The sequence below is a fragment of the Brassica oleracea genome, chromosome C1 (genome assembly GCF_000695525.1).
Source record: "Brassica oleracea var. oleracea cultivar TO1000 chromosome C1, BOL, whole genome shotgun sequence".
In the NCBI taxonomy this organism is placed as follows: Eukaryota; Viridiplantae; Streptophyta; class Magnoliopsida; order Brassicales; family Brassicaceae; genus Brassica; species Brassica oleracea.
The window spans coordinates 34,660,687-34,681,425 of record NC_027748.1 but is presented as its reverse complement, the minus strand read 5'-3'; the positions used below and the strand labels follow the sequence as shown (position 1 = coordinate 34,681,425).

General features: G+C 36.4%; 3 protein-coding genes across 3 annotated transcripts; 2 read left to right on the top strand and 1 right to left on the bottom strand.

Annotated features, from left to right (window-relative positions):
• The first annotated feature begins 7,354 nt into the window (after nucleotides 1–7,354).
• LOC106323880 (F-box/kelch-repeat protein SKIP30-like) lies at nucleotides 7,355–8,647 on the top strand. Its single transcript, XM_013761931.1, has one exon. The coding sequence runs from the start codon at nucleotides 7,501–7,503 to the stop codon at nucleotides 8,542–8,544; it is 1,044 nt and encodes a 347-aa protein (XP_013617385.1). The 5' UTR covers nucleotides 7,355–7,500; the 3' UTR covers nucleotides 8,545–8,647.
• Nucleotides 8,648–8,740: 93 nt separating this feature from the next.
• Nucleotides 8,741–10,587, bottom strand: LOC106323887 (LAG1 longevity assurance homolog 2-like). The gene is made up of 6 exons (XM_013761937.1): nucleotides 10,327–10,587; nucleotides 9,997–10,211; nucleotides 9,756–9,911; nucleotides 9,379–9,564; nucleotides 9,118–9,296; nucleotides 8,741–8,978 (listed from the first exon to the last, which is right to left on the bottom strand). Exons 1-6 carry the CDS (start codon nucleotides 10,474–10,476, stop codon nucleotides 8,959–8,961), a joined length of 906 nt encoding a protein of 301 aa, XP_013617391.1. The 5' UTR covers nucleotides 10,477–10,587; the 3' UTR covers nucleotides 8,741–8,958.
• Nucleotides 10,588–16,350: 5,763 nt separating this feature from the next.
• LOC106315266 (ABSCISIC ACID-INSENSITIVE 5-like protein 7) lies at nucleotides 16,351–18,977 on the top strand. The gene is made up of 5 exons (XM_013753012.1): nucleotides 16,351–16,487; nucleotides 17,180–18,227; nucleotides 18,312–18,383; nucleotides 18,458–18,487; nucleotides 18,663–18,977. Exons 2-5 carry the CDS (start codon nucleotides 17,223–17,225, stop codon nucleotides 18,729–18,731), a joined length of 1,176 nt encoding a protein of 391 aa, XP_013608466.1. The 5' UTR covers nucleotides 16,351–16,487; nucleotides 17,180–17,222; the 3' UTR covers nucleotides 18,732–18,977.
• The last annotated feature ends 1,762 nt before the right edge of the window (nucleotides 18,978–20,739 follow it).

Sequence of the window (20,739 nt, the reverse complement as noted above, 5' to 3'; positions counted from 1 at the left end):
ATTGCTTTTAATATGTAACTCGCTTCTTGAGCAAATATCCGGCAAGTCCAACCTCGATTTTATGTTGTCTTTTGTCTTCCCTGGGACATTCAATATTGTATTCATGATGTTCTCAAAGAAATTCTTCTCTATATGCATCACATCGAGGTTGTGGCGCAGAAGAAGATCCTTCCAATATGGCAACTCCCAAAATATACTCTTCTTGTGCCAGTTGTGATGAACACCGTAAGAATCTGGCATATTACGAGGGACATGCCAATTACCACCCCAACGAACTGTTTCGTTAGCTCCGTAGTAGTCGATTTGCGCTTCAATTTGTTCTCCAGTTAGATATGGAGGAGGAGTGTCTCTCACAACCCTTTTGTGCCTAAACAAATTCTTGTTTCTTCGGTAAGGATGGCCAATGTGAAGAAATCGACGGTGACAATCAAACCAACTTGTCTTCCTACCATTCTTCAGTTGAAACGCATCTGTCGTTCCATTACAATATGGACAAGCTAATCTCCCATGTGTAGTCCATCCAGACAACATCCCATAGGCAGGGAAATCACTTATGGTCCACAAAAGCATCGCTCGCATCGTAAAATTCGTCTTCGTTGAACAGTCATACGTCCTCACCCCTGTTGACCACAAATCCTTCAACTTTTTTATCAGTGGTTGTAGGAAAACATCCAGGGACCTTTTTGGATGGTTCGGACCAGGTATTAATATGGTCAAGAATAGTAACTCCCGTTGCATGCACATCTCCGGTGGCAGGTTGTATGGAGTAAGAAAGACTGGCCACAATGAATATTGTCTCCCTGACATTCCGAACGGACTAAATCCATCTGTGCATAATCCGAGATACACATTCCGGATATTGCTAGCGAAATCTGGATGTACTTTGTTGAAATGTTTCCAGGCTCTTGCATCTGATGGATGAGTCATCTCACCATCCGTCTGAGTATGCTCGGCATGCCATCTCATCTTTCCAGCAGTCTGCTCTGATTGATACAATCTTTTCAATCTGTCTGTAATTGGTAGGTACCACATCCTTTGGTACGGTACCCTATTACGTCCTCGTCCTTGCGGCTTGAATCGTGGCTTCTTGCATAATCGACATTCTTCTAGCTTCTCATCATCTCCCCAATAGATCATGCAGTTGTCGATGCAAACATCTATCATCTCCGAAGGCAACCCAAGACTATAAACCAGTTTCTGAATCTCATAATAAGAATGAGCAGACACATTGTCTTCCAGCAAATACTCTTTAAGCAAGTCCGCCCATTCGTTCATGCAACTTTCAGGTAGATTGTGATCAGTTTTAATATTCATCATTCTAGCAGCTAACGACAATTTAGAGAGACCTTCTCTACAACCACTGTAAAGTGGTTGATTCGCCGCGTTTAACATTTCGTAAAACTTTTTTGCATCTATATTAGGTTCTTCATCTTCATCATGAGCTACGAATGCATCAGCTACCATATCATGTACCCTATCATAATCTACCATCTCCTCTTGCTGGTAACTATGTTCATTATGCAAATGATGATCAACCGGTTGTTTTTCCTGAAAATTGCTATTACTACTATTTGCTTCATTCTGATCATAATTAAAACCTTCTCCATGTTGAAACCAGATATAGTAATTTGCCGTGAAACCTCTATTTATTAAATGCTTCCAAACATTTTCACGGTTTGCCAGTTTCGAATTGTTGCATTTCCGACAAGGACAGAACATCTTACCACTTTCTTGGGCGAGCGGTGTTGAATCTGCTTGATGCATAAATGTCTCCAGACCCGCAAGGTATTCTTTCGTCACTCTCCCGTTAGCATGCATATACATCCACTTCCGCAACTCGTAATTAGTCCCGGAGCCAGCCATTTTTTTTCTTTCACGTTTTTTGTTGTTGGTGTGTTTAAAATGATGTTCAAACATCCATATTTATAGGAAAATTCGAATCTGGTAGTTGTAATTTTGCTATGAATTTACGACGAAAATTAATTAGGTGGGCAAAAAAAACGTGTAACACCTATAAAGTTGGTGGATTCAAAAATTTCCTCGCTAAATACACGTAAACTATTACCTCGTAAATACCACGCAAAGTTTACGTCGTATTTACGAGGAAATAGTTTTTCCTCGTAAAATACTCGTAAAATTACATCCACTTTACGACGAAACAGTTTTGTCGTTACGTTACGAGGAAATAACGATGACTTTAGTTTTTCACGTAAATTCGTCGTAAACTCGACGCAAATTTACGAGGATTGTTTTTCCTCGTTAATTTTCGTAGTTAAGCATGTGTTTTCTTGTAGTGATTGCACCAATTGATTTCTTATTGGCTTAAAATTATGGGTAAAAGATAAACACAAAAAATATGCAAATTTAATGTGTTTTATTAAAATGTGCAAAAAAACTAGAATATGAATCTTTTAGGAACAAAGGGAGTACAAACTAATATAAACCACATATATATACCAATACAAAACTCATATCAATAGAACATGAAACAACGAACAAGATTGAACCATCTCTTTCAAGCATCGAATGAAATATAACTTACTAAATAGTACATTATATATTAATAAATATGGCAAATAAGAGAAGAGCCAAATTTGAAAAAAAAGACTGTTTGTTCCATTTCATAAAATAGTATAGAAATACTATTACCCTTCCAACTCATCCATGACAAACCTGAAGAATAAAATGAAAATGAAGATACACGTTAGTTTACAAGTTGGAAGGAAATGGCAGCATATGAGATATGCTACTAGTATATGAATTACTTTATGGTTAGATTAAATGTTTAGTTGTTTCAATCCCAAATAGCCTAGTTATGTGAGTAAATAAGTAACATATGCAATTAGAATTATACCATCTGATATAATATAGAATTTATATATATGGAACAGAACATGTGGTCAGATGGAATGGAAAGCAAATAATATATTAGTTCTAATACGATTCCTCAGAAATAGCAGAAGAATGGAATGACATATAATCAGTCTCTAAAACTAATTTTTTCCATTTCAAATAGCACAGGTTCCATAAGATATTCCATTTCACACAAAACTAAACTTTTTTTTATCTCAAAAGGGACTTTTCATTCCAAAATCACTATCCTCCCTTTGCAGTAAATAAATGAGTACGACGAACGGAAAAAGTTCAACCCTAAACCAAAAAAGAACTTACGATATGGTTACGGGGTCGGAAATCGAGATATCAAGTCGAATCGATTATTGAGGCCGGAAATCTAACCGCCCTTTCACTTCCTTGGGTTTTCTTGTGATTTCGACAACTACTTACTTCACCGCAACAGATGCTCCCTCGCCCAAAACGACTTTGCTTACGGAAACTCTCGCCGGAGTGAAGCTGGGGAAAAGAAGAGGCGAGGCAACATCCAAATCATGGAAACCATCGTCCCCATCCCGACGCTTCTGAGCTTGACGGTTCATGCATGGCTTGTTCCCATCTCGCTGACCCTCGTGGCTCTGTTGAAACTTGTGGCTGGGTTGGTTGTGATGATGATGCATGGAAATGTGGCTGGGTTGGTTGTGATGATGATGCATGGGACTGTCCCTCGGGTGGTTGTGATGCTGATGCATGAGATGGTACCTACAAAGAGAAAATATGTTCCAGATCTTGTTGAAATGTTCTTCGTGGCTTGCTTTTCTCTGTTTCATAACCTTTATCTTCGCATTCCCACAAGCTTCCACGCTCACAAACATCCTATACTCTCTCTGGATCTCAGAAGAAATCTCATGCTTGGTGATTTTCGGATTCAATCTCAGCCTCTCAGCGAACAGCATTGCTATCGTAGAACACTTCAAAAACTTTGAGTGTCCTGTTATCTCACACTCGTGCTCACTCACATAAACTTTGATCATCAGCTTCTGTTTGCTCTTCTCATAAGAACAATACACCCTCCAGGGACACGAGCTCTCTTCATCAGCACATTTCGCACCTAACTTCAAAGAAGTGGACCGATAAAGCTTGATGTTACGTCGGGTTTTTAATGTATACCTGAGAAGGGTGTGTTTGAATTCTTCAGCAGTGGAGAAAGTGTTTGTTCATCCTCCCATGTCCATTCGTCCCCAGTATCTTCATCATTCTCACAATCATCATTCCTCGCTTCTTCTCCGAAAAAGACAGTCAAATCGCGAGCAGTTTCTTCCTCGATACCACCATGACCGCCTGCATCATCATCAAGGACTTGTTCGTTGTCTGGGACTTCATCAGCTTCGTCGCCACCAACAACTTCATCAGCTTCGTCGTCACCAACAACTTCATCGGCTTTGTCGTCGCTGATTCCTTCTTCTTCTTCCCTGTCGACTACATCTGATTTGGCCTTTTTCTTCTTACCTTCTATACATTGACTCCAATTGTTCTTTTCGATCCACTTATGGCCCCAGCTACTTCAGATGATTCTTTGAGAAGCTCGCCACGAGAATGTCCCGACGCGGCTATAGAGCTTGCACCACCCAGTTTCCCTTTTCGAGACTTCTTGTTCTTCTTATTACCCATCTCTCCTCTCTATACGATCTACTTCGTCTAGGATTAGAGAATTTTGGTGGTGGTTCGCGATTTAGGATTTGTGTTTCAGAAAATCCCCAAATCGATTTGGGAAAGAAGACTTTGACTTCTATTTTTTTAATTGAGAGAAAACGACGTCGTTTTCATTAACGATGGAAATTAACTGAGTTTAAACGTTCTGTTAGTGGAATTAACGTCGGGCTTAAAATGATCCCGTCAAAGAAAAGTTAGGAATTTTTTAAAAAGTCAAAGAAAAGATTATATGTTATTGGGCCTTTCCGAAAGTTGGGGACTATAATGGTCTAATTTAAAAAGTTGAAGATTTTTTTTAAAAGTCAAAGAAAATATTATATGTTATTGGGGTCTTTCCGAAAGTTGGAGACTATAATGGTCTAATTTAGAAAGTTGAGGATTTTTTTAACATTTTTTCCATACTTGGGAACTGAAAAGGAAAAAACTAGCAACTCTGGATGTTGTTGCCAACAACCAAATAAAGCAATATATGTCAGTCAAATAACCTGTTCCATTAGGATAACTACGAACACATCTCGTCCGATATATGACTATATGAGTGAAAACTCTCCTTCTTTGCTCAGGCTGAGACATATTCCTGAGATCAAAGATGTTGACATGCATTCCTGCTGTTTCCACAACCAGACGGTTTCCAACAAGAGACAGAGAGTAAACACACTCCAGTTGCAAGTATGTTCCCACCTGGGTGGGTTCTGGCCCACTTTGCACCCCTTGGATCCCAACATTAACTGTCTTATCCCAAGATCCAGTACGATCACTTGCCCTTTAAAGAAGAAAAACATAATGTGTAAGCATTACTTTGGAAGCTTGGAGCAGTAAGAAAGGAACCAAAAATGCTGAAAACAAATGAATATGAATTCCAGATTAGATACTTCACAAAAGAAATCGTTACTTTAAGAACCAAAGTTCACAGTCCATAGTAATTGCTTAACTAACAGTTTTCTAGACATGAAAAGCACCAGAAATGGTTGAAATGGACGGTTCAAAGAGCATGATTGACAATCAAAGTTCATTATCCCAAGGTACTGAATGATACATTCCAAATAAGTATCATCCGCGTTATATTAACAACATAAACTACGAGCTTTCTAGACGATGAAAAGCACTAGAACTAGTCAATGTCACTGCCAACGCTGAAACCAGAGGAATCATCGTGGAAACAGACAGCAATCGAGAACTGCGCCGCCGTGTAAGAACTCTCCTTTCAACGAATTGGTGCTCACATCGTACAATCTCACACGCTTAGAGAAGACAAAGAAGAAGTGATTCAGATAAAGGGAAAAGGGAGTTCGATCGAATCAGTTAGAGAAGGGGCTTTGTTTCTAACCTTATCCCATGAAGAAAGGAGGGTTGTGTTGGCAAAAGTAAAAAGTTCATCATCAACATGATCATTCTTCAGAGTCAAAAGTACGAGCAACGTTGGCTCGGATGGTCTCGGTTTTAATGGGAGTCACACCAGTACACTGCGCGGCATTGAAGAAATGATCCATGAGTAGGTTTCCGCCATGAGAAAAGCTCTGTCATCAAATCACTCTCCTTGTCCTGATATTGTAAGCATGGTTAACTTCTCCTTTTATATATATGGCAGGCAATCCATATATATCTCAATCGTTCTGCTCTATTTCAAGGTGTTAAAAGCTTGTGAAACTAATTAGAAACTCTCATTACGAGAAAGTTTATGATAGATTGAAAAAATTGTCAAATTTTACATTTACATAATTTGGGTTGATATTTTTCAGTTATTTCATTCTTGGTAACCAAGTTAACTTAGGGTTTTGGTAACTAGCATATAAGTAAGTTTGTTTCACATTTATTCCTCATCTTTTTCCTCTGCAGCCGTCTTGGTCTCTGCGGTGAGTCTCTCTCTCTCTCAAAATCCGACCATGTATTTGATGGTCTAACTTTTGAGACTGATTTTGCTTTGGTTTATATCAGGCATTTAAAGAGACAACATATCAGGGTAAGCTTCTTCTTTTGCCAAGTCACCTTCTCAGTCAACATAATCCTCAACGATAGATTATCCTTCTCAGGTAATGACAAGTCACCAGAAGCTCCACTTGTAGTTGTGGTTGCCACTCCTCAGAAAGTCAGCTCTCTCTGGAAGACGGCTGTGATAAACACAAAATATAGTATATCTGAAACTTTGCATGTTGGTTTTGTAATGAAATTGCTTTGTCTAGCGTTTGATAGATTTTTTTTTTTTTTTTTGTTTATGTGTGAAGTTTTGTGTTGAATGACAATTTGCTCTTGCTCAAAGATGTCTCTGCTTGGTTTGTATGTGGTTTTTGAATCAAATTTGTGATACACTTGGTTTCATAACTCTTCATGAGTTAATACATCAAGTAATAGTGATTTTTCCCATTTAGAAATAATATTTATTTCAACATAGACCGCCTGCAACGAGCAGTTCGTTCGTTACGGAGTATGCACCACCTGCAATTCATCTGTTGACAAAGGCCGAGCGTTAGAGGCTGTAAATGCAACCAAACACAACAGAGAAAAAATACAAATTTCACGTGGTCCTTGACTCAGCGTCTAATCCATAGACTAAGAAGCATAAGTAAACATTTGTCTAAAAAAAACAAGATAGTTACAGAAACGTTTTACAAACATAGCATAGATTAGCATCCAAGCAGCTTCAAACTAGCCACAAAATAATACTAATCCTCGCTCCGCTCCATATAGAACGGCAAAAGAGACATTAAGGCGTAAATAAACAGTAACAGTCCGGCCCATTAAAGGCCCATTAGTTTAAGTCCAGAACGTATTAGATTCCTTTAACGCAGATACCAATTCCATTGTCAAGGACTCAGAATCCGCCGAAGAAAATCAATCTTCCCGTCGAACACGATCATCTCTCCGCCGGAGAAAGAAGTCGATCACCATCGCTTTAGGTCTCACGATCGACAGGTCCATTTCTTCAATTGCGATTGAATTGAAGAATCAAATCAACAAATGTCTGGCTCGCTGCTCCAAGGAATCCCAGAAGCAGTCGCTCTCCGATGCCTCGCTTACGTCCCCTTACACCACCACCCCAACCTAGAACTCGTCTCCCGCTCCTGGCGCGCGGCGATACGCAGCCGCGAGCTCTTCCGCGTCCGCAACGAACTCAAATCGTCGGAGAATCTCCTCTGCGTTTGTTCCTTCGACCCCGAGAACACGTGGCAAGTCTACAGTCCCACCTGCGATCGCTGGCTCACTCTCCCTCTCCTCCCGTCCCCGATCCGCCACCTCGCTCACTTCGGAGCCGTTACAACCTCCGGAAAACTCTTCGTCCTAGGCGGAGGCAGCGACGCCGTGGATCCCTTAACCGGCGACCACGACGGCACCTTCGCGACCGACGAGGTCTGGTGCTACGACTTCGTTGAGAGGAAATGGGATCAGCGAGCGTCGATGCTTGTGCCTCGGTCTATGTTCGCTTGCTGCGTTCTCGACGGGAAGATCGTCGTCGCTGGAGGATTCACGACTTGCCGGAAGTCGGTTTCTGGTGCGGAGATGTATGATCTGGAGAGTGATGCGTGGAGTACCATCCCTCATCTTAACCGGACTCATAACTCTCCTTGTTCGGGTTTGGTGATCAGAGGGAGAGTTCACGTTTTACACAAAGGGTTAACGACGGTGCAGGTTCTCGAGAGCGTTAAGTTGGGGTGGGAGGTGAAGGAGTACGGTTGGCCTCAGGGTTCGATGGCTGTTGTTGAGGGTGTTGTATATGTGTTGAGTCATGGAGTGGTGTATAAGCAAGAAGAGGATGAGACGTCGTGGAAGATGGTTGCCTCGGCGTCGGAGTTTAAGTTGAGGATTGGGATGGCGATGACGAGTTTGAGTGGTGAGGTTTTGCTAGTTGGAGGAGTGATTGGACCTGATAGGCATTGGGATATTAAGCCCTTGTCGGATGTTGATGTTTTGACTGTGGGGTGTGATCGTCCCGTGTGGAGGAAGGTGGCTCCGATGACTAAGTGTTGTGGAACGGTTCTTGGTTGTACGCAGTTGATAATCTGATGGGGGTGTGATGTAATACGACAGTTTTTTTTTTTTCTGTTTTTTTTCTTGGTTTTGTAATGTCCTTTTATGTCTTTGTTCGTCTTACTGTTTGTTTTTGATTGTTGTTTCAGAGTTCTCTTTGAGAAAGAAAGAAAAAGAACATAGCTGATTTGTGAGATAAAAATCTAAGAGTGGAATTGCATTTACAAAGTGACTTGCACATTGTTTTCTGTCAAAAGAGAATATGGCAGTCTAATGTCGAAATGGACTCGACCAATACAAAACTGAGTCAAAAAAAAAACTATAATCTTTCTTCTTCCTCCAACTCTAATCAGTAAGGTAATGAAGCTGGGAATAAATTCTTCAGCCGCTTAAATGATTTGGTTGGAGAAGTGGAAACATGTTCCCTATCTGTCATGCTTTCAAAAAAGCCTATTCATCATCCTCTGAATCTGCCAGTCACAAGAACAAAACGAAAAGAAAAGTTGTAACTCAAAAACTCTTTAATGGATCCTCCCTCCTCTCCACTACATAACCAATATAGCATACAACGATGAAGCAGTCTTACGCAGAAAATATAAAATGTCTTACCGGATCTTATGTCTTCTCCAACTTTTCCTCTGTTTTTAAGTAGTCTTACAATCATGGCGCAAATGAGATACCACCAATATATGTGGAAAACAAGAAGCATCAGCAACATTGTGTTGAAGGAATAGTACATGATGGTGTCTTCAGCTACTGTCATATCCAAATGATCCAGGAGTTCAATGCTTTTAACAAAAAAAAGGTCTGAATGTCAGATAAAGCATTGTCAATAAATAAAGTTATTATCTACTAGTAAGAGGTGGATACCTGGTGGCCCTGATGATCCAAAATGGAAAGTAAATCAACCGTAGCAATAGCCAAGAGAGAGCAAAAATTGCAAAACACACACTTGCTCCAAACTCCTTTTCAGAATACTTGAAAATTTTAGCAGATTCCATAAACACGTCACTTGCATCATGAAGGGCGAGTATGATTGCCCCTATTCGGAAAAATCTGCACAAGAATCAAGAGTCTGTTTAGTAAGAATAATATTGGTTGGTTTCTTGCTCTGTAGTTCACTAATCTCCCAGTCAAAGGTCGAACGTTGTCACACATAACTACCAATGATAGTTCTTTTATATTCAATGGGAATAGTAGCTTAGCAAATCAATTCAAAATCTATTGAGGTACTAAGTATATATGACCTAGTTAAGTATGAGTAGGCGATGAGGATGATTGTGATCACATGGTGAGACATCATAACAGCAAAATCTTTTCTTCTGCTCTCCCAAGCAAGCAAGGCAGCAACACCATAGACATAGAAACCGCACTGGCACATATAGTAAAGCTTAAATGGAAGCCTATAGAAAGAAAAGAAAAAAAACGAGTAAATGAGTTTATTTAATTTTCCAGAGAAGTCTTTGCCTTGTGGATTTACTGACTCACTTCAATTCTTGATGAGGCCAGGCGTGGAAGTAGAGTTTTACATCGTAGGCCCATGGCTCGTGAAAAAGGACTTTGAGAACGAATATGTCACAGGCACCATAGTACAAGAACTTCCATAGAGACTCCTTGCATTTAACGATCTTAGCCCGAGTAGCAGCATCATTGAGCTTAATTGGCGCAGAAGAAGTGGTGCTCAATAGCCATACAGCTATCCTCTGGGGAAAAAAAGATTCAAACACACACAAATGTGACAAGATTCAAGATTTTAAACTATCAAGGCATTACATGATCATCATTTAGAAAGATCAGAAAAACGCAAACTTTACTTACTTGAAAGACGAACGTGTCGAGGAAGAGCCTCAGAAAGAAGAATCCGAAGGCGAAATAGATAGCAATTTGGAAATGCCATGCACCAATCGACGGTTCAAGACTCCTTCTTACGCTGGCATCGTCTCCGCTGCTAGAATGTACCGATTCCATGTTTTTTGTTTTGTCTGGGAAGAAGAGAGATTCGCTGCACGTTGTAATATCTATGGAGTCCCTGAAAGTGAGCGGACAGATGGATCTCGCGACGGACCTTAACTTCTTCTTTTTTTTTTTTTTCAAAAAATGCTTTTGGCTTTTTGCTTTTTTCAGACAGACATGTACGGTTCGTATTATTAAAGACTGGTTCCCATTTTCTAACTAAACTATTAAATACAAAATGTCCCATGCCTACTTGAAAAACAAAACAGGGATGATATGTTGACATTTATAAAACTTACTACTACTACAACTATTTTTAAACTTCTATTCTATTAAAATAGCAGTGTGATCATTGATAAAAGTATGATCCAACTATTATTTTTTTTATCTTTATCATTATTTAGAATATTATTTATTATGTTTTATGCCATTAGACCTATATTTAAATTACCAATTGAAAAGACCTAAAAAGATGTAAAACAAAAAATATATCCTCCCTTTTCAGAATCTAGTAACTGTTTAAAACAAAAAGACTTGTTACACTCATTGTTTTATAACATTTGTATATTTTCAACCATTGACTTTTCTTTTTGCCAATTAGTTCATTTATTTTTCTTTGAATGACAAGTTCATTTATTTTGTTAAGGTAACCTTTTACATATAAATTTTTCATATAATCTTTAGCCACGTTTGAAGAGTCAGTACCAAGTAGAAAGGGGACTTGTAGAATTATCCTATACTAGAGATATCAATTGAGCTGACTATTCATGACCAAATTGTTTTAGACTAATCCGAATTCGCTCACATTTGACCAAAATTTTAATTTATTCAAATGGGCAAACCAAATGCGTCCACGATAAAAATTGGCTAAACCAAATGAACATTGCACACCCAAATGTCTAAAATATTTAGGTTAAAAAGATTTAGGGAAAATCTAAATTTTTTCTTCGCCATCAACTTGATTAGCTCTCTTTATGTGATTCTTCACATCATTCTTCAAGGAACATGGAAGGTATGTCATCTACTCATGTTCCTCACTTTCTCCACTCTGCAAATCTGAAAAGATATTGCTTTCTTTAATTTGGTAAAATTTCAAATCTTTATTAGGTTTAATGAATTGTGTATTTCGAATTTGTGATGAATCTTCCGTATTTTAACAAGTCAAAATTGGATTACATCCGCAAAAAGATGAAAAAACTTTGTATGGAATTTATAAGAAGAATCCTAAAAGCACTCTTACGAGCACATCAAAAAACCTTGTTGGAGAATAGTCTACCACTAGATATGGTGTATTAATGGTTTTGGTACTTGGTGTATTCTTAATCATTGTTTTTATGTTTATAATGCAAAAGGTTTTAAGAATTCTTTTCTCAAAATGTGGGAACAGAAAAATTAGCTTTAGAGTTATACTGGGATGAATCAGTCTTCGATATGGTTGTCTTTCAAAATCTAAATGTCTTAAAATATTGGAAAGACAACGAAATCCGGTTTAAAGAGCTGTCCATATGATGTACTTTGTATATCCATAAGAATCGTGTCTTCGGAGTCGTCATTCAGCATTGGAAGTTGTGTACATAACAAGTATATGAGCCGACTTTTTTGATGTACGAGCTCTCATTTGTGCAAAAAATTGGTTGCATGGGTTTGAAGTGATGAGTAAGTTTACTGATTTTTATAATAGATATGTGGTTTACTTGGAGAAATTGCTTGATGGAAGAAAATATGTCTGGTTTACTTGTTTATTGATTTGGAAAATTGCTTGATGAAAGGAAATATGTTTGGAAAATTGCTTTGTTTATTGATTTTGAAATTGCTTGATGGTAGGAAATATGTGTGGTTTACTTGGAGAAACTGCTTGTGGTTTTGTTGACTGATTTGTTTATTGCTCATTGTTTTATTTTCTCGTATATTATTTGTTAGGTGATTCCGAGTAGGAGTAAGTCCTTTTGTTCCTTTATAATCAGTAACTCCTTTTATTCCTTTACAATCAGTTCATTGACACCTTTCACCAAGAATCATATAAATCTGCACTTGGCATCATGAGAATCAAGAATACTGTAAGTAGTGAAGTTTTACTAATGAAATTAATTTTTCAGCCGTGCAACAATCAAACATGAACATGCACGACTAATCACTTTGAAGCCAAACCAAACTGAAGATGCTACACTGTATACAAGACAATTTAATCCAAGGTTCCCAAGACGAATCCCGAGACCCAGTTCAAAAGTCCAAGCATACGTTTCCTATCGAAAATAATTCAAGGTTTTTCAACATGAGATACATTTGATAATTAGTTTATTCCGGGCCAAGACCAATTAGCATACAAATATAAATTTAGATCCCGTGGAGAGTTTTTTTTTTAACGCTTTGTTTATTGATAATGATTTGCATCTATTGCATCGTAGAAGAACAATACATAATGAGAAACTAATGGTCTTTTAGACCCAAAACTAACAAAGACACATCAATGATGTCAGATTAGCAATACCAAACTGATATTGTTTCGAAATAAGATAAATTAGGTGTTCCCGTTCCAGCAGTAGCAGACAGACTTCTAATACCTTTAACGAAAACAAAAAAATAATTCTCATAGTGTAGATAAGTCTTCTTCTTCAATTTCCCTTGTCTATTTTGTTCCGAGTTAGCTTCAGTTAAGCTACCGTTGAACAAATTTGAACCGCAAAGTACAAACCATATAGATAGTCGATCACATCCATTAACACCACGTTTAAAACATATGTCCGTAAAGACTATTGAAATGTGATATCAACTACTCTCTGCCACTCAACACGTCCCTACCATAAAACACAATATAATGAATAAAAACCTCTGACCACCACTATCCACCACGCACCACCACACCACTCGGAAAAAACCAAAGCAGCCAAGAAACAGAAAAACAAATCTAGTAAACCATCACACTGACAAACACCTAGTCTTAGTCCAACGAAAACACTGCATCCGGAAACAGAGCCATGTGCCTGAGAAAATGAGGACGTTGTCTTTGCACGCAGCCAAACCACAGAAAAACCACGAGATTTAACCCAAAAATCTCACAAATCTGATGTAGGACAACCAAAAAGAGAACAGAGACGATAAGGAGAAGCGAGGGAACGCTTCCGACCACCGCGAAAGGACGAGGCGGCCGGAGCCAAACGAAGTTGACGGCTAACGACTAAAACCCTAGGAGCTTTTAACCTACTCCCGTGGAGAGTTTATTGATCAAAATATTACCATACATACTAAATACAAACTTGTATTTGTTAAAAGACATAACACCACACCAGCTTAATGGATCGATCCAATTTTCAGACCTCGGAGATCGGAGAAGACACACATTAATTATAACCCAACCAACGATGTTGTCAATGGGTTTGAAGAATTGCTATTGGGTTTACTGTTTTTATAATTTGATTGATTAGGAGTATGATAAATTTTCCGGCTTTTGTTTTCGGTAATCTCTCATGTTCATCTGATTGGTCAACTGTCTCCAGGGCCGGTAATGTCTCTACATGAAGTTGTATTTTATTTATATTCAGAACTATATTTTTCTTTTTGATGTAATGGAACAAGAACATGGAGAATTGAATTCGAATGGAATGGAATAGAATCAAGAGTACGTCATAGATTCGTCATTAAGTTAGTGCCCAAGGCGGCTAAACTATGTGAAGCAGGAAAGTCGTACAGTTGCATTATTTTCAAGTTTACATATTTTGAAGAAGCTAAGTGCACTTGGATCTTGTGTCGAACTTAGTATCCAATATACTACTAGTTAAAGTAACCAAATGGTAATAGTGTGATTGCTGATTACATATAGTCGAATGATTGTATAGACTTTGTGATGGTTTTATGCACTCCATACGTTGGTGTAACGTGGCAAAAGTAGATGTTTCTTTGAATAAAATAGTAAACAAGCAAACATTGTAATGATCCCAAATGAGGAAAGAAAATAAATTTATGTATTTGGAAGTGATCTTAGACTCCACGCAACAGTGCTTTTGTTTTGAAGAGTTGTGTGGTATTTATTGGCTTGTAACCAAAATGGCCACCCAAAAAGAAAGCACCACCACTTCTATATGATGAAGACACTTTTTAAGTTATAAAGTTACACAAAATAATAAAAATATATCTAGAGACAATAACTTCACTAATCGAAAGCATATAACTATCTATATCATTATCTGATTTACATTAATCACTTTTATTACGAGTTGTCATTGTGTGGCTTTACCTGGTCCTTATAGTCTTCCCCCTTTTCTATCTTTTATGGAGAAATATCTTGTCTAATATGGAATTTTTCACCCGAAATCTCACATGGATGGAAATTTATGTATGACCTTAATGAATGAAATTAGTATGTTGTTGAATAAAACAACTTTTGTCAAAACTTATCGTCAGTTATTTTGGAAACTATAATTAATATATCTATATATATATATATATATATATATATTGCAAACAAGCCACCTTTAATTTTGGAGGTTAATTAAAACTACTAAAATACTATCTACTAATGATGCTGTAGTTACTTATTAATACATGCATTCTAATTTAAAGATCATTATAATAAGTTTAAACCGAACATCAAATTACTTCTATATGATAAAGTTTTTCATCAAAATATATGTGCATATTACTATGTTAACTTTAAAAAAAAATTCATATATTATAAATTATTGGAAAATCTCCTTATACACTACATTCATTAATAATTTATATAATATTTTTTTTGTTAAAGAAAATATATTTAATAAATATAATAAATAATTATTTGAGATCAATGAATATTTTTTTTGATTATACATATTCAAATTTTTTACATGATTAAAATTTGATTATGCATCTTTTTGTTTTTTTTTTTAAAAAGATTTCAACTTTTTATAAGTGAAAACCTATTTTCTGATTAAAATACAATATATGTATAGAAATTATCCTTTTTATTTTTAAAATGAGTTCTCTTTTTTTCATTATAATAATTTATAAGTAGTTATATAATATAATAAATAAATTTAATTATTTACTAACAGTAACAAAATCGTATATTGCTTTGTAGAATCTTGTTGGCTACGTGATAGGATCATGGAAGAAAGTTTGACATTGTCATAAAAATTGTTGATTCTTGAATAAATTTATCGGCGTATGTCTCGTAGAATATCATGATATTCATTTTTTTTGATTAATTTGTGTTTATAAATATTTATAGCTAAATATATGATCATGTAATAGTAGATGTATATAACTTTAGATTATTAAAATTAATGATCTAGATAAAAGTAATACAGTACAACAAATAATTAAAACTATAGAGATATGACAAATAAATAAAATTACCTAAAATTATAGAGAAAATGAAAAATAAGCAAATTCATTTCTCAAATTATAATATAGATTTTCAAAATATAAATATTTAAAATTTGTTTCAAAATTATTTTTTAAAACAAATTCTATATATTTAGAGTAGTTAATAGTTTCTAAATTGTAATTTGTAAAAAGTAATTGAATTATTAAATAATCATAGAAAACAATCTATGTATAATAAATTTAATTTGTCTTTAATTTATTTTTAAACCTGATTTTTCAAATACAAGCACAGTCTTCAACCCAAAAATCGAAGAATATTTATTATTATGATTTAACTTCCAGAAGAAAAAAATACAAGCACAGTCTTCAACCACTCAAATCCTCACTGTCAGAAGGCAAAACCCAAACGAACGGCCTACGTTTTCCCACGCTACGCAATCTAATTGGCTGATATTACAAGCATCTTAAAATCTTAAGACTCTTTTTATTATTCGCCCACGTATCTCAATCGAGACAGATATAATAATATTTAATTATAATCATAATGTTTACAGATAATTACAACAAAACAAATTAAAAAATCAAGAAAATTCAACAGAGAAGAGAAAAAAAAAAAAAAGGCTTTCACCCTTAAAATGGCTGTTCGTGTCGAGGCGGTAGCAACACACTTGTCGTCTCTCCCAGTAGCTTCTCTGGCGTTTTTTCGCAGTCAAAAATCTAATTAGGTAAAGATCTTTACATGTTATCATCTCTTTTTTATCTATTTTGTTATCCGTTGCTTATATCTGGATCTTGTCTTTTGTCGGATCATCATCCACTTGGCTAATCTTTGATGTCTTATCTCTCCTTGTTTTTGTTGCTGTGTGTTTCTGAATCAGACAAAAGTAGTAAATAACTAATCTTTGGTAGTGAAATTGGAGTCTTGTCGATTTGATTCATGTTTAGGGTTACTTTCGCGATGGAATCTGGGATAGATCTTTCTCATGCTTGTTGGGTTTTGATGAAAGCAATCGACTTTTAAGATTAAATTTTGTTTCTTTCCAGATTAATTGTCTGCATTTCTTAAACTAATTTTCTGGGTTTTGAGTATCCTCTGAAGACACATACTGAATCTGTTCTAATACATCTGTATAGTATGGTGATATGGTTTCGAGAGAACACTGTATCTGTTATGAATTCATTTACATTTTTTTTTTAATTAGAAAACGTTATCTTAAAATCTGCCATTATTGATTGACTTCTTACTTTGCTTTTTACATGTGTTCACACACACATTTATGTGGTTTGTCTAGTTTTGTTCTCTTTACTTACTCTTAAATGGATGTCAACATGCATTATTATGTGCCACATCATAGCTCACTTGTAACTTCTTACCATTGTGTTATCCACTCTAATTTGATCTTTTACCTCTCAAAAGGAAGCATTCAGTTCTTGTAATTTCACTGAAGAAAACAAGCAGTATGGGAACTCACATCAATTTCAACAACTTAGGAGGTGAAGGAATGAAGCCAACAGATAACGCTTATCCCTTGGCGAGACAGTCCTCGCTTTACTCACTAACCTTTGATGAGCTTCAGAGCACACTACTTGGTGGACCAGGAAAAGATTTGGGGTCGATGAACATGGATGAACTCCTGAAGAGCATATGGACTGCTGAGGAAGCTCAGGCCATGACCATGAATCCATCATCTGCTGCTACAGCTGTAGCGCAACCCGGTGGTGGTATCCCTCTCCAGAGGCAAGGCTCGCTGACGTTGCCTAGAACGATTAGTCAGAAGACTGTTGATGAGGTCTGGAAATGTTTGTTCACCAAGGACGGTAACATGGTAGGTAGCAGTGGAGGAGGAGGCGGTGGTGAGTCCAATGCGCCTCTGAGGCAACAGACTCTAGGGGAAATAACGCTTGAGGAGTTTCTGCTCCGCGCTGGAGTTGTCAGAGAAGATAACAGCAACAATGGGTTTTATAGTAACAACGGAGCTCCTGGAGGATTAGGCTTTGGGTTTTGTCAGCCAAATCAAAACAACATTTCATTCAATGGTACTAATGATTCCATGATCTTGAAGCAGCCACCACACCAGCAGTTTCAACAACAGCCATCACAACCGCAGTTGCAGCCAAGACAGCAGCTGAATCAGCCGCCACATCCTCCTCCGCAGCAGCATCCTCACCAGCGGCTGCCTCAAACCATTTTTCCTAAACAAGCAAACGTGGCATTTGCTGGGGCTGGGAATAATGCAAGCAACAATAATAACAATGGATTGGGTAATTTTGGAGGAGGCGGGGTGACTGTTGCAGCAACCTCTCCAGGGACAAGTAGCGCAGAGAATAATTCTCTGTCACCGGTTCCTTATGTGCTTAACCGAGGAAGAAGAAGTAATACTGGTCTAGAGAAGGTTATTGAGAGGAGGCAAAGGAGAATGATCAAGAACCGAGAATCAGCTGCTAGATCAAGAGCTAGGAAGCAGGTGAGTATTAATATAAACCAAACTGTTTATATAAAATCAGCAAAGATTTGTTCCACGTTTTTATTAGTATCCATTAATTTGCAGGCTTATACCTTGGAACTGGAAGCTGAGATTGAAAAGCTCAAGAAAGTGAACCAAGAATTGCAGAAGAAACAGGTATCTTTCGTTTCTTTCCTGCCTCTCAGAATATAGCTGATTGGTTCTAATGCTAAGCTTTCTCTATTTTGCAGGCTGAGATGATGGAAATGCAGAAGAATGAGGTAATTATTTGAGAACTTTATTTGTTTTTATAAGTTCATCTACAAACCATTGATTCTGTAGAGCATTATTTAAAACAAAAAAAAAAAAAAAACATAAACGGTTTAATAGTTACTGGCATCAAGACATTTTGTGTTAAGTAACTACTGCTGAATTTGATTGTATTGGCATCTGAAGGAATCTTCGAAGCAACCGTGGGGAAGCAAAAGGCAATGCTTGAGAAGGACACTAACCGGTCCATGGTAAAAGCAGAAGGAAGCAACAAGAACCGATCAAACCAGACACCAGTTTGCATGGGACTAATTAATAGGAGACAGTGCTACTTGTACAGGAGATTAAGAGAGATTTTATTGAGTGGGAATATTAGGTTACAGAGTGTAGAAGTTTCCATTATGAATTAAAACATATTTTGTGCCCTGGCCTTCATTAGTATACTCTGTTTTGTATTTTATGGTCTGATTGGGTTTATAAAAGACATCGATGTTTTATGTATATCTTGACAACTAAACCAATATTGACTCTGTTAGAAAACGTACTTATCTTCCAAAATTGCAATTAGAAAACAGTTTGATCACGACGACATAACATCTACTAAATGAAGAAACTACGACCTTCTAATTTACTATTCTCTTATTGTACTTCATCACAAACTGCCTCTAGAAATGTTAGCATGCACCTATATGTCATACTAAGAGCATGCGCAGCAATAGAGTTTTGCTGAGTTTTTCTCCTAAACATAATACTACTAAAATAATACAAAAACAGGACAGAAGAAGAGAAAACACGATTCTTCTTGAAGTAACGTTTACAACTTTTAAAGAGATTACATGTGATTAATTTTTTGTTTTTCATATTTAATTTTTCATTAAGCTTATATTAGTATTAAATGGTTGACAAATTTTCTAAAGAAATTGTGCCACTAATGATGCTCTAAGATAATGATCGTATACTAAGGAAGTAACTACATAATAATTTATTCAAATATCATATACAAGTATAGTATTGTCATCCCTCGTGTGAGTGTATCTTTTATACGATTGGTTTGGACCGGCGTTAACGTAAATTTCATTAGATTACATAACTTTTTGAATGTAGCTGACATGCTATTTATAAATCTTAGACCCATCTTCTCTTCTGCTGCATCATTGTCTCTGAGATGCCTGCAATCCTCTTTCTTTCTTTCTTTTTTTAAGAGAAAATTTAATTTATAATTTTAACTTTATGTTTCATTTTGTTGGTTACTGTCAAGGCAAATGCAAATTACAGGTTGAAAGTCTTTAGGAGCTTACAAAGTAGCTGCTTCTTCCCCAAAAAATATGCATCCTAAGCAAGAACTGTGATCCGGGCCTACACTGTGAATCGTGTCTTGCAGGCGATAGTTGCCGACCTAGATGCTCCGGAATGCAACCCATTAACCCAACTTCCAAGGTTTTTATTTCTTTCTTTTTCATTTAACCATTTCGATTATATCTTAGATTTATCGATTTATCATTTTCTTGTTATGTTTATATATCAAAGGTAAAAGGGTTGCCTTACAACAAATACTCGTGGTTAACAACACCCAAATCATTGGCTCAAATAGGTGCAAAATCAGGCACATGCTCTATATATTATTCTTGCTCCTTCCAACCAACAGGATTCAATCACAAGGCAATTCATTGTATAATATATGCTTCTTATTCTTCATATATACCCGTTTCAAAAGTTTAATTATTTCCTTATCTTTTGATAAACCCATTTCAAAAGTGTTATTCTTGAAATTTGATTTTATAAATCCAAACAGACTATAAGTACCTATATATAGACAACTGGTTCCAATGGGTTTACAGTATGCCGTTAGAGGGTTTATGCTTGACATGTACACGGCCTTCGTAAGTACCTATATATAGACAATTGGTTCGAATATGAAAAATGTTTATAATTGTATGTGTAATCTTTTTCATAATTATAATAAGAATTTTTCTTGGGTTCACTCCCTAGGGTGAACCTAAAGGTTCACCAACCAATAGAAAGTTGTCATTTTAGATCTAGTATCTTTTAATTAAGGAAACAAAATAACTTGCCAAATTATATTATGCTTTTAAAATAAAAAATAAAAAATTAAATAAATAAAAATAACAATAGTTCTAAAAAAATATTATTTAAAAAAAATATTTATTTTTAAGATTTAGAGTTTAGTGTTTAAGATTTATAATTTAGAATTTATCCAAATGTTTAGTGTTTTTCCAAGGGTTTAGGGTTTACCTAAGGGTTT